Raw genomic sequence first — 17,090 nt, 5'->3', positions numbered from 1 at the left:
AATTTGAAATTCTATGACCCATGTTATAGACTGTATCAAGCACACAGAATTATGTAAGTATATTCTCAATGAAGTGTACGTTTGCAATGCGGACAGTCTCAACATTTCTATTATGTACATATATGAGATACTTTAGGATGCAGTGACGTATGAGGATGTGCATGTGAACTTCACTCATGAAGAGTGGGCTTTGCTGGATCCTTCCCAGAAGAGACTCTACAAAGATGTGATGCAAGAAACCTACTGGAACCTCACTATTATAGGTAAGAATGTGAGCTTTCTGTCACTTTTTAACTTAAGAGGATAAATCTTCCTTGTACATTGGTACTCTCCTATAATTTTGAATGTTAAAGAGTAAGAATCTGGTAAATAAATCATGCATTTTTTTTTCAAAGGTTCATAAAAGATAATAATTTCCTTTGTTCCTAATTTCTAGTAATATGTATTTTCTGATACTGTATTTTAGGGTACAAATGGGAAGACACCAATATTAAAGAACATGGTCAGAGTTCTAGAAGACATGGAAGGTAATTTTTATATGTAAGCTAATACATATTGACCTCTGAAGAAATGTTAATGTACCCTGATCATTTTTTTTCTGTGACAGAGTTTCTCTGTGCAGCTTTAGAGCTTGTCCTAGAGCTCACTCTGTAGACCAGGCTGGCCTCAAACTCAAAGAGATTCACCTGCCTCTGTCTCCTCAGTGCTAGGATTAAAGGCATGTGCCACTACCACCCAGCTACCTTTAACTTTTAATGAAAAATAACAGTGTAAATAAGCACAGCTCTGTGATGATTATTAAATTCTCAGAACATTATATACTCCAGAGTTAGGTAGCTGATCATGGTTTGCAAAGCATTTCTTTAAGGACAAAACCAGGAAACAACACCATAACATGTCACAACTAAATCATGGCCTTATGAGAGTCATGTTGTAGGCTATCAGTCTACTTATTTTCATATGTTTCAACTATCATAAAAGGTATTCACATTGATAAGGGGATTAGTGTATGTCTAAGAACTTTTATATGTAAATCTTTCATATTAAAGCTAGTGTTCCTCAAGTACTTGAAGTGAGTGACAGAATATTTTAGTGAGTGAAGCTCTATGAGAGACAAGGAGACTGTCATGGTGAAGAAACCTGAATCACTGTACTACACCTGTATGAGACACAAAACATTAGACTATGTGACTGCAATGTGTAAACCTTTTATTTGTTATTCTTCCTTTAATAGGTATATCATCTGTCACTCTGGATACAAGCCATGTGAGCATATGGGATGTGGAAAAATGTATTGTTCTTCTGTCTCTCTCAGAACAGTTAGAAAATATGTAGTAGTCCCCACTATGAGAAGATATGACTTTGGTACAAGTTTACAGTTAATTGGTTTTCCAACTTCAGTAGGAATATATCAACAAACACACATTGAAGAAAAACTTTATGACTACAGGAAATATGGAAATTTATCTGTCTATACTGGTTTGCTTTGCACATGTGGTGTGACTCCCAGTATAAGAAAATGTTATGCATGCAATCAGTGTGGTAAAACTCTGAGTTCTCTTCAAAGATATAAAAACAATCATGTGGGAAGAGGAAATAAGTGTGAGCCATCTACTAAAGGCTTTAACCATTACGGGTATCTTCAAACATACAAAACAACCAATAATGAAGAGGATCTCTATGAATATCATCATGATAAATCTTTTAGATCTGATTCCTCTATAAAAGTACACCAAAGAACACATTTGGAATTAAAACCCTATGTATATAGTGAAAGTGGCCAAGCTTTAACATGTCACAGTCTTCATCTAGTTAGTCAAACTCATACTAGTGAGAAAAGGTATGAATATGATCAGTGTGATAAATCCTTTGAATGTTCCAGTTATCTCCAAAGACATAAAAGAAGTCATTCTGGAGAGAAACCCTATGAATGTAATCAGTGTGGTAAAGCCTTTACACAGAAGAGTAATCTTCACAGGCATGAAATAATTCATACTGGACAGAAACCCTATAAATGTAATCAATGTGGAAAAGTCTTTGCACAGAACAGTTACCTTCAAATACATGAAAGAAGTCATACTGGAGAGAAACCTTATGAATGTAGTCAATGCAGTAAAGCCTTTGTATGTAAAAGTGATCTTCACAGGCATGAAAGAAATCATACTGGAGATAAACCCTATGGATGTAATCAATGTGGTAAAGCCTTTACATATAAAAGTCATCTTCACAGGCATGAAAGAAGTCATACAGGAGAGAAACCCTATGAATGTAGTCAATGTTGTAAAGCCTTTGCACAAAAGAGTAGTCTTCACAGGCATGAAAGAAGTCATAATGGAGAGAAACCCTATGAATGTAATCAATGTGGTAAAGCCTTTGTACAGAACAGTCATCTTCAAATACATGAAAGAAGTCATACTGGAGAGAAACCCTATGAATGTAATCAATGTGGTAAAGCCTTTGCATGTAAAAGTGATCTTCATAGGCATGAAAGAAGTCATACTGGAGAGAAACCCTATGGATGCAGTCAATGTAGTAAAGCTTTTGCATATAAAAGTCATTTTAACAGACATGGAAGGAGTCACACTGGAGAGAAACCCTATGGATATAATCAATGTGGTAGAGACTTTGCATGTAACAATCATCTTCAAATAAATGAAAGAACTCAGACTGAAGAAAAATCCTATGAATGGAGTCAATGTGGTAAATCCTTTGCATATAAAAGTCATCTTCACAGTCATGGAAGAAATCAGACTCAACAACAACCTTATGAGTGCAATCAGTGTGATAAAGTCTTTACATGTTGCCAAAAACTTCAAAATCATGAAAAAATTCACACTGGTGAAAATCCCCATGAACTTAATAAATGAGGTAAAGACTTGCACTCAACCTACATTTATCCCACTGAGCTATATCCAACTAGTGCTTGAGTACGATTAATAGAGCCATTCCACCATTAACATATTGTGTCCTTTTCAAGTTGTAAACATATTGCATTTGATGAATACAGGAACACACGATAGTTTGAATAATAAAACCTACTTGCAAATGAAAATCATATTTATGTTGTCATCCATAATTTTTGAATCATGTTACTAATTCCAAGGACTAAATACTTGTTCTTAACATTTTCTCAGAAACACAAATGAATGGAAGAGAATTTTATCAGTGGGTAAATGTTGCTGCTAAGCCTGGTGACCTGAGTTCATTCTCTGGGATAATGAACATATTAATCATAGAAGCTTTTCTCTGATTACTATAGTTGGGTTGTATGCACACTCACACACCAACACACCATGTATATTTTTGAAGGTAAAATAAGGTCCAATGAGTTCATTCAACAATTTAGGGCACTTACTGCCAAACTTGACTGCCTCAATTTTATCTCTAATACTCAAATAGTGAAAGGAGAGAACAGACACCAGTAAGTTGTCCTCTGATGGGCACATGCACACCATTAATGCGAGAAATCTGCAGATGTCTGGGAAGAAGACTTATTTATTAAGGAATAAAATGGGGATCACACTTATGAATATGTAACAAGTAAATGCCACTGCTGATCCAGCTGCCATTCTGTCCGAGGGTGATGAGGACCAAACCCAAGCTGCTCTCCACAGCTTGATCTGGCTTCGACCCCCAGGAGAATGCATAACCCCTCCTCCTCAGCTCCTGAGCAGTCACATACCCAGACAAGACCACGCCCTAGGGCTTTTTAACCCAAAGCCATTGGTTGAACAGATGAAATTCCCACAACACACCATGGCACTATATTTACACACAGTTTTTTTTTTTTTTTTTGAGACAGTTTCTGAGTAGCCCTAGCTATCCTGGAATTCATTCTGTAAACCAGGCTGACCTTAAACTCAAAGAACCCTGCCTGCCTCTGCCTCCCAGGTGCTGGGATAAAAGGTGTGTGTCACCAACATCTAGCCAGTTAAAAAGTTTTTAAAGGAAGGACATTTACAATGCAAAGAATTAACCAAAATATTGACAACATAGGATACAATTTACCAGATTAATACATTGAAAAATCCCAAGAAGTATTATTGCTCATTAAAAAAGATTCTTCCTGTTTATGTTATATTATGTTTTTAACATATTATTCTTTCAGTATCTGATTCAAAGATAGATCATTTAAAGAACATATCTCTCCTGTATCTAGAGATGCACTGTTGTACTCTCAGCACTTGGAAGAGATAGGCAAGTGGATATCTCTGAATTTGAGGACAGTTTGTTTCAGGATATCCAACACCCTAATACAGCCATAAATGCAGGCAAAGCATATTTTCCCATAAAATAAAAGTAAACATTTTTTGAAAAGTATATATCACATTATGGAACTTTTCCTAGCATAATGTGGACTCTTCTCTACTCAACTAAATTTCTCATTGAGTTCATTCACATTAAGAATCATGTTAACAATTAAAATAAGCAATGTGAGGAGTCCTTTCACAAAGGGATTGAAAACCGTTTAGTCCTTCATTGACCAAGTAGCTGGGACTTTGATCACCTGCAAGTAATAGAAGATAGAAGAGGTAAAGGGAATCTGCATTTTCTGTGTTATAATGGCGTCTTTGGGAGCTGGAGACTGAACCCAGTAGTACTGCTGCTGTTGGGTATCCAAATTTGGTTCCTAGCACCCACATCAGGTAGCTCAGAAGTACCTGTAAATACTGGTCCAGGAGGACTGGAACTTTTCTGCCTTCTTTGGGTACCAGGTATGGTGATGGTGTATAGGTGTGTGTGTGTGTGTGTAAGAGAGAGAGAAACTCCATGTTTTAAGCTGCATGATCAAACTTTAAAATTGGTAAAAGGGGCAAAAAAGATGAATTTCTTTATTCAAGTAAAATCAAAAGTAAAGCATGGATGCAGGTGACAGCTCCCTCAGCTCCCTTACTGGAGCCTCCTTTCGATACATATCATCCATTTTCTGAAAAAGATCCTAAATTATGGGGTGAGTAATTTACTAATAAATCTAATCTTGAATCTTCTCCATTTTGATGAGGACTTAAGAGAGTCCATGGGAAAGTTAACTTCTTTTATCAATTCCTTCCTGGCCTCATGAACTGTGATTGTTATTTCCAGTGCAATTGCAGCCAAATCAAAATGTTTAATGTCTAATTATGCACCAATCTTTTTAAAACTGTAGAAGAATAGATGTCACTGGACTGTCTTGCTTCACAGTTTTATATCAATAATATTTTACCTCCCCCTCCTGTGTCATAACTTAGAAGGGATCTTGATTGCCTGACTCTTCCACAAAACACATTGGTGAAACTACTTTTATGGCATTATGTTGATTGGACCATGTGTTCAAGAGGAAGCAACCACTTTGAATTCATTGGTAAGACGTGCTCATCAGTGGATGAGACAAGTCCAACCAAAATTCAAAGACCTTCTACCTCATTGAAATTCTTAGGAATTCACTAGTGTGTGGCATGCAGACATATTCCTTCTAAGGTAACAGACAAGTTAGTGTACCTGTCTCCTCCCACCACCAAGAAAGAAGCACAACATTTAGTGGAGCTCTTTGGAATCTGGAGACAGCATATTCCTCTCTTGGGAGTATTATTCCAGCACATATACCAAGTGACTTGATAAGCTACTAGCTTTTTGTGGCCCTGGAACAGGAGTCTTCAACAGGTTCAGGCTGCTGTGCAGGCTTCTCTACCACTTGTACCACCCAAGTGGATGCTACTCAAAATGTCAGTGGCAGATAGGGCTGCCCTTAGGAGCCTTTGCTGGTCCCCTGTGGTTGTGTCAAAGAAAAGAACTTCTGGATCTTGGAGTGAGACTAACACCATCTGCCAACAACTATTCTCCCTTTTAGAAACAGCTATTGACATGCTATTGGGCCTTATTGGAAACTGGACATTGGATAGCACATTACCATGCAGCCTGAGCTACCTGCCCATCATGAGCTAGGTGTTATCTGGCCCATCAAATCATAAATTAGGATGTTCACAGAAGCAATCTATTATCAAGTGGAAGTGATATATTTGTGATTTGGCTAAGCATGTCCTGAAGACACAAGCAAGTTATATGAAGAAATTGCACAAATGCCTAAGGTTTCTACTCCCATTACCATTCCCTCTGCTTCCAAGTATATATATAGACTATAGACTCATGGAGGTGGGTGAGGGAAAAAGTAGGGACAGGAATGTTTGTTGAGGTGGGTGCAAAAACAGGCTGGGCAGGGTATGGTCAGAGGCTTGGTGTAGAAAAAGAGGCTAGAAGTGATTGGAGATTTGTAAGGGGGTTGAAATTTGGCTAAAGTTGGAGGATTTGGACAGGGCTGATGGGGGGCATTCATCAAAGTGGGTGGAGCCAATGCTGGCAGAGGTGGGTTGGGTGGGGCTACATCCAAGGAGGGTTCAGGAGTGGGCAGGGCAAAGGCTAGGCCAGAGAGATGAATGGGAGCTACAAGTGTATGGGTGGGTGGAACTAGGTGGGCTGGGCTTGATAAGTTTGGCCAAGTCTGTCAGTGCCAAGCCAAGCCTTACATGCCAGAGCTTCACACAGGCAGCCTTGTGCATTTACATCTCCCACACAAGACTCCCACAAACCCAAATACCATTAAAGACTACTACACACACACACACACACAAATATGTCAACCATGCTGACACACACATGCCCTATACATATAAATATACCAGTCACACTCAGATACATACTATAAACATATACTTTCATATTTCCCAAAATGTATACTCAGAGTCAGCAAGATAAAGCAGCCAATAATGTGTCTTGTTGCCAACCCTACTTACCTAAGTTTGCTCTCCACATAATGGGAGCAGAGAACCAATTCTCAAGTTTTCCTTTCTGCCAAATGCACTGTGGCATGTGTGTACCTTCCTGCAGATATACACAAAAGAAATAAAATGTGATAAAATATCTTTACCAATACATAATTACACATGCGCAAAGATTCTTGTCTGTTTGGGAGGTTGTGGGAACCTTAAGGATATCTGTTCTACCTGGGGTGCAGACAGTGAGAGATAGAGCACATTGTCTGGGCTCCCTGCCAGACCACATAACCTGGCTACAGAGGCAGCTGTTAGGGCAGGTGTCCAAGCATGAGAGGACATGAGTGAGGTCTTCCACACAAATGTCTTCTGCCACCTGCTATCTTTAAGGTATAATTCATCCTGAGCATGGATATCTGTCTGCATGTCTGTCCACACACAGGCCACTGCCCATTCAGCAAGAAGAGGTGATTGGATCCCTTGAAACTTTGAAGTTACACATGTGAACCCCCCGTAGGTGCTGAAAACAGAACCAGGTTTTCTCCAAGAGGTACTTGCCAGAATCCAGCTCCAATGGGTTCAGGTTCCAAAAAGGAGATGTGTTGTCAGTGAAGGAAGGAGGCTGACAGGATCTGAGTGTGAATCAGGATACCTGCCACTTTATTGAAAAAAAAGTTTCACCTTTTATAGTCTAAAATTGCATAATACTTTAGCCACAAGCAAGATTAAAAGCAGAAATAATGATTCCAGGATGAAAGCAGCCATCAACTTTATCACAACATTTTTCTTGCAGCAAAAAGTGACAAGTTCAGCAAGTATCTAAATGCCTATCTGGACACGAGCCCATTGTTTCTCTTTAATAGTGTGCTTCCATCCTTGGGACCAGGTGTGTCCAGTTAGTAAATCTTCAACTTCTCCATTCTTGATGTAATCAGGGCAGGACAATGGGTATTCTTGTGTGGGTGTAGGCAGGGTTATCACAATTTATGGTTCTTTGCTGATGGGGATTTTTTTCCAAGGAATTATTTTTTTTAAGGAAACTTACAGTGTATGCATCCTCATCTTTCACCAAAGCCCTCACAAAATTTCCCATAGGAAAAGGCATAAGGAAACTCCCTTAAGACATAGTGTGAATTATTAAAAATGGAAGTAAAAAGATGCTGGAGAAATGTGATCTGCAAAGTCAAAATGCCGGAATATTGTCAAGCAGCAATGGTCATCATGTGGCCCACACCAGGTATTAAACTGCTGAATCAGCTCTTACCCTTTTTATTTCATTAAGATTTAATTTATCATTCTTGTCTTTGTATGTGTACATGAATACTATATTTCTAATGTCAGAAGATAGCCTGTATGACCTAGTCCTCTCCTATCATGTGGGTCCTAAAGATCAAACCATGTCTCTCAGTCTTGGTTGCAAGCAATTTTACCTGGTGAGCCATGCTACAATATCCACTGAGCCCTGATATTTTTGGTTAATCATTGTTTGGGGGAGTTGTTTTTAAAACAGGGTCATGAAGTTCAGGATGACCATGAAATCATGACCTTTCTGCTTCCTCCTCCAACTCTGGGATGACAGGTTTCACCAACATGCTTTGTTTATGCAGAGGCCTGGTGCATGCTGGGATAGTGCTCTACCCAATGAGTACCATCTGAGCTGAAAACATTGATGTATCCGACTTGGTGATACATAGGTCCACAATGAGACCCTGTCCAAAAAACAAACAAACTGCAAACAAACAAAAAATTGGTTAAACAAAATTGTGTGTATGTGTGTGTTTTCAGAGAGCATCTCTATCAGTGCCTAGGCTAACCTTAAAATAACAAGGTAGTCCTTGAACTCTTGACCCTTGGCCTCAGTCTCCTATGTACCTGGAGAACAGGTCTGTACTATTGAGTGAGGAAACCAAGGAACAGAGAGGCTTAACTATGTGTCCAGTAATACACAGCTAGTTGCCAGAGGTGCATGACAAGATCAGAATGTTCTTAGGGTCAGGTCAGAATCCAGTACCTTCTTTGTGGTGGAATGTCATCAGTTCAGAATGGGAGGATAGGAACAGGCTGAGGTCCTATCCTTTTTCAGGTCTACATGTTCTGAGAGTTTCATGTGGGCTAGAGCCACAAACACAGTGTGAGGCATTGTTTATGAAGTGAAAGATGCACACAACTGAGGCCCACCTGGCCATAGCCAAGCAGCTCCAGTTGTTCTATATAGAGGTAAAGTGTGAATATCAGTGCCAGAGCTGTGCCCAGGAGTCCCTGGACAAGGACAAGGAGAATGAAAAAAAGAGGGTTCCCTTCTGCTCAATGTCAGGGCTCACTGAGCTATTGCACAAAACTGAAGAGCCTCTCAGATGGCACGGTATTATGAAATCCTTCCACTTCTCATTTAGGGAACTGAGACACAGAGGAAGAAGAGTCTCGGTTAGAGCAATTCTGGGTACAATAGCCATACAATACCATATAGCTATTGTAACTGTGGTAACAAGTGTGGAAAGCTTTACTTCTGTCTGTTGATACCAGACACAGGGAGGTTAAGCTACTTACACAGAAATCACACAGCCAGCATATGGATAATAAACTAGGATTTGAACCCATTTCCCAACTACCCTTATAAAGTCTTTAATATTGCATGTATTTATTAATGTAGTGGTGAGGGCTTGCATGTATGGAGGTCAAGCACAAGTTATATGAATCTGTTTTTCTCTTTGAACCATTTGGGTCCATATAATGAGTCTCTGTCCTAGCAGCCTGCTCTCAAATAATGACATGGAGACTTCTTATTAATTGTGAAATCTTGGCCTTAGCTTATGCTTGTTTCCAACTAGCTCTTATAACTTAAATTAACTCATTTCAATTAATTTAAGTTCTGCCATGTGGCTTCTCCCTCCTATTCTGTATGTCTGACTTGTTTCACATCTGGCTGGTGGTTCAACCTCTCTTTTTTCTTCCATAGTTCTCTCTCTGCCTGGAAGTCCTACCTATACTCTCCTGCCTAGCTATTTGCCATTTAGCTTTTTAAATACCAATCATCATAACACATCTTTACACAGGGTGAAAAGACTATCCCAAAATAGGTCCCAAGGATAGAACTCAGGTAGAAAGACAGGATAGGCAGCAAGTGTCTTTACCCCTAGAATCATCTCAGTGGTGCCCAGTTGTATCATTTGTGTGTGCTGTTTGTGTACATATGCAAGTATGGAGGTCACAGGTAAATATTGAGCATCCCCTAAATTGATAATAAAATCCAAGTTGACTTAAGGGTTACTGGGCAGGACTAGGCATCTCCAGACTCTATGTTACCAAAGATGTGCTAGCAGAGACCCTAAGACAGGGGAGGTATGGTGGTTTTCTATGAAGGGCCAAATAGACAAAGTATTTGATGACATGTAGGTGATGTGGTGTCTGGTTTCTTTGTGCTGTAGGTAGGCAGAGCAGTGAGTGTAAGCATTACAGCTTGGATGGAAAGCAATCCTGGCAGCTGGGAGCCAAAGACTACCACAAAGTCACACCACACAACAAACCTCACACAAGAGATTTATTGGGAGCAAAAAATCAGAAGATTGGGTGCCTCTGCTCAGGGAATAATCAGCAGCAAACTGAACAGGATACAGGACTTATATAGAGTTTCTTTGGAAAGAGGTAGAACTTACCGAGTTGGAGCTTTCCAGGGTGGAGATTGGTGGGATTCCATGTCCAGGTATTTGGCTTTTTATTCTGTAAGGTTAGGTCAGTTAGAGTATTCTGAGAGTGGAACCTGGACATTAGAAGTCCTCAAGGGAAAGGCCTGACAACTCGTGTGGCTCTAGGAGCTTACATTCCCCTCTTTTTTGTTTATTATTGATAAACAATCAGGCCACAGGAAAGGGAGTGATGTTATCATTAGACTACTTCCTGGTGAATCAGGGCATCAAAGTCTTTTGGGTGAACTTGATCTTCACAATCAGGGTATAATTGGGAGTTTCTGGGCTTTGCTCTGTAGCTAGGGGCTGGTAACCCTGTAATAGCAACTGATTAAAAGTCTAGTTAGGGATTTTTTAAATCTGTTTTTTAAGAATTCTAGACAAGAAGATTATAAGGCAGGCTGTAACTAGTAGGATTAAGAAAAGCAAGAGAAGGGGTTAAGAAGGGTAGTATACAATTCCTTATTGGATTATCAATGAGCCACTAGCCAGAGGCATTGAGCTGTTTCTTACATTTTTGGAGATTCATTTGGAGTTGTCAGGTCTTATCTTTTACTATACCTGACTCATTGACATAGAAGCAACATTCCTCCCTAAGGAAGACACAAAGACTACTTCTTTCTCCTGTTAGTGAATTTAATCCTTGCCAATTTTGTAGCACTTATGGTGGCTCAGTGATCTATTTGGCCCTGGAGAGTAAGGATGGCAGAGCCACCTGTTGGGGATCCTGGATGAACCAAGAGGAAAACTGATGGTAAATACCTAAGGAAATAGTCCCTGAACTCAGCACCAAAAATGTGTTACAGCTCTGAAGAGAAAGGTATTTTGGCCCACCTGGGTAGCATTTGTAGTAAAATTAAACAAAGCAGGGAGCTCCGTGGTGACACATAGTAGAAGGGGAGAGAAATGGTTAGAGCAGGTAGAGGAGAAAATTGCTAGAGAAGTGCAAGTATCTTAGTAAGTGAAAATGCACATGTTGTGTGGCCCTGAAGGGCATTTCGGAGAGTATGCCCATTTGGGGGAAAGCCCAAAAGGCATAGAAGAGTCTTTTTTAAAAGATCAGAGATAAGAGGCTTAAGTCCCCTGAGGCTATGGACAGAGACTGAGTATTGAGCCTGGGTGATACATTGGGTGGGGTTTGATGAAGCTGGTAAAGCTGTTACCCTATCCTGACGAGGGGAAAAAGAAAATGTGCATCCCTAAAACTCCATCAGGACTAAATAGGTGGCCCCAGTATCCAGAAGGAGAGAGAGCACCCTAAACTGTGATGTTTACCAGAGGCTCCTAGAGAAAGATGGCAGTAGTCAAGCCAAGGGAGTCAGGATCCGCTCACTAATCCATAACCAGATCTAAGAGGTCAGCTGATGGGCCATCTGGGCTTTATGTCCCCATGCCATGAAGGACATGGGGACAATCAACACCACAAGGCTTTTCCTGATAGGACCTTGGATATGGTCTGGGTGGTTTATGAGGGATCAGACAGGCCTGGACCCAGTGACCCTCCTGACTGCATTTGAAACAGGACACAGAGGTTCTCAGTCTTTGGGAGGCCAGGGAGCCTGAGCAGTTGCTGTGGTCAGCCAAAAGGCCTTTACATAGCATCAGATATTTTTGTTCTGTGGTGTTTTCATGTCTCTTATTGCATACCTTAAAGGCCATTGCTAAGACTTTTGCCTGTAGAGTCAGGGATCCTTTCTCTAGATGTTTCAATTTGGCCCTAATATCAGGGAAATCCTGGGAGAAGAAATGGTCATAATGAGTTGTTTTCCATCTGTGGTCTTGGGATCTAGATTGATATATTGTAAGATGGCCTTTGTAAGGTGTTCTAGAAATTGAAATGAGTTATCATGTTTGTCCTGAATGACCTCTTGGATTTTTTTTCATAATTTATCTCTTTAAGGGTGGCTAGCCAGGAGGCAAGTTAAAACTGATCCCAAGCAAGAATACTCTCTGGGGTGTTTTAATTTCATTTAGGGTACTGGTCAGGGAGGGCCTCAACCTTGACTGGGTGGGTAGCCTGTCACTGAGAAGGGACAAAGGGAAACCAGAGAGGCTGGAGAGGAAGAAAAAGGACTGTGGGTAGAGGCTTGTTACTATGATTGAAAATAGTGTAAGAATCATATGCTTTGGGTCTCACAGCTAGGAGGTGTTTTTTCTTGGATGGCTTATGTCATGTGGTCATTTTATCAAGGTGAGAGTGAGATCACATGGCAAAGTCCATCCTTTCCAACTCTAGCAACAATAGCTGTCAGTCACATGGCTACTTTCATCCCATTGGGATAATAGCAGCTAAGGTGCCAGGAAGCCAAATGTTTTCTTTAAGACTACCTTTATATAGATTTTTAACTGTCAACCATGCTGTTATAAGATTTAAATCAACCACTTCGTTACAGGTTTTACAGGATTTTAATCAGACCCAATATGCTTAGAAACCTTGAGGTAGAGGAAGTTTGTACACTTTATAAATTTTGAGATAAGATTTATACCCTAGCCAAAGTTAAACCAAAACCAAGAGAATATGAGATGAGTAGTAATAGTCCATATTGGTAATAGTCTGTCTCTTTATTTTGTTTTGGTATCCTTTTTCTGTCACACAGCAGATGGCTCTTCTAATATGGGACAGAGATTTTTGAAAGAACCCTTTTAACAAGCATAGTTTGGTCTAGAGGAGGGAGAGCCATACCCTACTCCAGCATCAGATTTCATTTCAAGTGGTACAGTATAAAACAACAGTCTAATGCCACTCATACCTAAAAGACACCTGGATCCCTATAAAACTGAATCTAGTAAGCTGAAAACAAAGAAGGCTTAGAGATAGGAAATTTTTGAGTCCTGACTATGGGCAAATGATGCTTCAGGAGGGAGCTGAGAGAAGCACTAGTCAGTGAAGAGAGTGTGTGGTGTGTGCATGTTGCTTTTTTGCTTTCTTCCCCTCTTTGATAGGTCTCATTTCTAGATCCCACTTTGCAGAAAACTTATTACAGATCCATCTATGTTAACTTAAAAGACAGGACATTTACACAATGTGTGTGAGGTATGGAGGAGAGACTAGACAAAAACAAACAGGGTTTGGAGCAGAGAAATAATGAATGGGGAATCTTTCCATTTCCCCAATTGCTCACAGTATCTGTAAAGGTCCTAAATAATATTATGATCTAAGATGTTATTATGTGGCCCCTTGAATTGATTATGTAAAGGGTATTGAAGCTGAATTTGATTGCAAAAGTGAATAAATTTAGGGCCCTTCAGGTTGAGTGTCAGGTGGAGAGACTGGAGGTTTTCTAAGAGGTTTTCTCAAAGGAGGAATTAAAGGGTATGGAAGACCAATTCCCATGAATGAAAGAAAAGGAAAATGTTACTGCAGCCCATAGTTGTGGGCATCCCCAGGACACAGGGAGGACCAAATGAGGTCCAAGCCATTCAGTGGGGCATCACCACATTCAATGGGGTTCAGGAGCTTAGCTGGCTAAGCTAGCAGAGACTCAGTGTCTGGTACTAGATCTTCTGTAGAGGCTAGAAAGCAAGAGAAAACCAAGCTCTAGGGGAGGGTCATCCACAGGAAATGGTTGGGGAACTGGTCAAAGAAGCCACAAGGGACTAATGGAGTTGTGGAATTACAGGCAGCTCCAGAGGGAAGGTTCAAGAAGAGGGCAGGAAGGGTCACAATAGCCTGGTTTGGCCTAAGGAAATTTCAGGATTGCAGCTCCAAGGGGGTAGGATGGGATCAGGTGAAGAGAGTCAGCTGTAGCCTTAAAGAACATGGCTAAGGGTACTTCCACTTCCAAGAGTACCAGAGTGGTGTCAGACACTCAATGGTCACTTGATCAGATGCAGGGAACATGTATACCAACCAAAGAGGAAATGTACCTAATTGCCACTGTTAGATGGGGTACTGAGCAATTGGTGAGCCAGAAGATGAGTCAGTTGTGGGTGGATTGGAGATGAGGGATAGGGGCTCAGTGCAGCTTAGATCATAAGGGAAAATGCAGGCACTAGGAGAGAGTATCCAAGTAACATCACCAAATGTAAGCATTGAACCTTGGATGAAAAGGTATTCTGGCAGTCAGGAGCCAGGAATATAATGAAGTCATATTGAACAACAAGCCTCACACAAGAGATTTATTGGGAGGGGGAAAAAGATGGTGGCTGCCTCTACTTGGGTGAGAAACAGCAACAAACTGAAGAGAATACGTGGCTTATATTGAGTTTCTTGGGAAGGGGGTGGAACTTTTCAGGATGGAGCTATCCAGGGTGGAGATTGGTGGGATTTCATGTCCAGAGATTGGGATTACATTGTAGGGTGGAGACAGATTCCAGCAGTTAGAGCAGTTAGAGTACTCTGCCGGTGGAACCTGGCAATTAGACGTCCTCAGTGGAGGGTTCTGGCCACTCATTGGCTGAAGGGGCTTACAGTGAGTCATTAATACTTTACTGATAAACATAAAAATGTGATTTGGAATCTCTTCAAGGGTCACAAAGTAATTCTTTCTTTGGATTTTTTCTGTCCCAAACATTTATAAGTAGAGGAGCATTTTTAGCACCTGGATATAAAAATACAAGTTCTGAGTAGGCTCAGCCCTTGTCTTTAATCAATGAGACTGTACCAAGCTGCCAAGAGAAGATGTCACTGGGTTCTCTATGGTTCAGGGTGGCCACTCATGAAGCCCCTGCCACCTCCAGATTACAGAACTTGCCAAAGAAGTCTTTATGCTAAAGGAAGCATTGAAGGTGCAGCAGGACCTCATGGCTAGCTCTGAGGATGGGGAGGGCACTGAGAGGCCAAATGACAGTCTTGCTTCAGAGGGTGGAGGTAATGCTGGTTCTGTGGAGGACAGTCACTTGATGGGGCATAGAGAGAGAGACAGGGATAGCTTGTTAGATCCAGCCAGGGTGTGGTGCATAAGGGACAGGTCCCTGCTTCAGCCATCTATGACCACTGAGGGTGGGGGTCTTGATTCAGGTGGAGAGGTGTGTGGTTAGGTGTAGATAGAGATGCAGTTGATGCATATCCACAACTATTGAGGATACACAGTACAGCCATTCAGTCTCTATCCTTCACTTCTGCAAACTGAAGTCTTGTGGAGCATATTGATGAATGGAAATCATTATGTACCTTCCCTAGTCAGCAGAGTGAGAAATGGGACTCATTATGCATTGGGAGACCAGCTTGGGACATTACCAATGGTGCTCAGCTAACCCTGTCATGCCATGGCTCCCTAAATTCTGTCTCTCTGATTGTCATTACTCTACTACACTCAACATGTTACAAATTCTGTTATGCCATCTACATCAGAAGAATCCACCAAAGAGTATTATCTCACTGTGAAAAGGAAACATAACCAGTGTGGAACACTGGGTGATGGCAGGGATGAGGCAGGTGGGCTCCCATGACAGTTTGAGCTTCTGGATGCAAAACTTAGTTATGACAATAAACATGATTGCCATGTAACATGAAATATTGCTGTGACTCAGGGGTAAAGTCCCTGTCTAGAAAACCCCAATGAATATCTTTGGGGCATTTATTAGGGGTGAAGCCTCTGCCTAGTATCCCCAATGAGGAGTTTGTGGCATAGGTTAATCATTGAGCTCCTGTATAGACTCTCAGTGATGGGCAGTGGACATAGTTGGTGGTGGAGCCCTGTAAACTCTTTACAGATGGTGAGACCTGGGACAATGTAGCCAACAACTGAATATTCTAACATGACTCCATGCCTGGACCATGTTCGGGCAATCATGAAGCATCTGCTTAAGCAAGATCTACTGATCTCAAAATTCTCTCTTTATCTTCTCATCATAAATGATCACCCTGAACACACACACCCCCCCCCGTTTTGGGACCCTGATCGTATTGAAGGATACTTGATTATACTGTGAATCCCGAGATTATATTATTTACTGAAAAATCCTGTTTCTAGTTATGATGTGGCTTAGCCTTAGCACACACCTTTAATCCAAGAGCTTTCTGCTTATTGTAAACGGGATTAAATAAAGTCAAGCATAGGTAAAGATTGGGACAAGCAACCAGTTGACAGGAAATGAGCAAGAGAAAACCATGGAGAGAAAGAGGGAGTCAGGAGGACATATAGAAAGTTGAACAGGAAGTAGAAAAGAGGGACATTCAATTTGAGGTTCTGTTTGAGATGGCAGAAGAGAAAGGGGAGTCTTTGGGGGGATGTCATCTGAGGAGGAAGGCCAGTTTGCTGCTTCCTCTGCCTCTCTGAGATAGCAGGTTTTCTCCCCAGCATCTGGCTCCTGAGTCATTATTGTTTAAGTGGAATGATTGAGATTTAGTCAAAAACAATATTTGGCACTCCAGTGGGTGGAATGAACAAAGGGACAGAGAAATTACTCTAGCTATGGGCCAAATGAAATTTGGTAAGACACCTGGGAAATGTTCAAGGAGAAAGTAAAGTAATATTAAAAGAAAAAAATCTTTCCCATGTTAAAGATGGAAAGTGTCACAATACATAACATGAGGACACTAATTTGGATAGCTTGAAAATAGAAGCTGAATGAAAAAATAAATGACAACTGAGATCAACATAATAACAAGTATAATTACTGTAATTATCAGTCTGGTGAATCATATTGTGTCTTTAATATCTATAGTTGTTTTTGTACCAAAAATGAAAACTGGATTGATAAGATACATGCTGTAGAA

At 40.7% G+C, this 17,090-nt stretch overlaps 1 protein-coding gene and 1 pseudogene across 3 annotated transcripts in view; one reads left to right on the top strand and one right to left on the bottom strand.

The window, feature by feature from the left end:
- LOC131900827 (zinc finger protein OZF-like) overlaps positions 1-3,052 on the top strand; it is a 68,394-nt gene extending 65,342 nt beyond the window's left edge. For all 3 annotated transcript variants that reach the window (XM_059252161.1, XM_059252160.1, XM_059252162.1), the window contains 3 exons: positions 137-263; positions 467-527; positions 1,235-3,052. In XM_059252161.1, the coding sequence (XP_059108144.1) occupies positions 230-263; positions 467-527; positions 1,235-2,867 (1,728 nt within the window). In that variant the 5' untranslated portion in view covers positions 137-229 and the 3' untranslated portion in view covers positions 2,868-3,052. The remainder of the gene's footprint in view (positions 1-136; positions 264-466; positions 528-1,234) is intronic.
- The window catches only part of LOC131900449 (excitatory amino acid transporter 4-like), a 419,569-nt pseudogene that overhangs the window by 125,078 nt on the left and 277,401 nt on the right, over positions 1-17,090 (bottom strand).

This window comes from Peromyscus eremicus, unplaced genomic scaffold, assembly GCF_949786415.1.
Source record: "Peromyscus eremicus unplaced genomic scaffold, PerEre_H2_v1 PerEre#2#chr22_unloc_1, whole genome shotgun sequence".
In the NCBI taxonomy this organism is placed as follows: domain Eukaryota; kingdom Metazoa; phylum Chordata; class Mammalia; order Rodentia; family Cricetidae; genus Peromyscus; species Peromyscus eremicus.
Note: the sequence above shows the minus strand (reverse complement) of the source record. Positions and strands in the feature narration are given on the sequence as shown.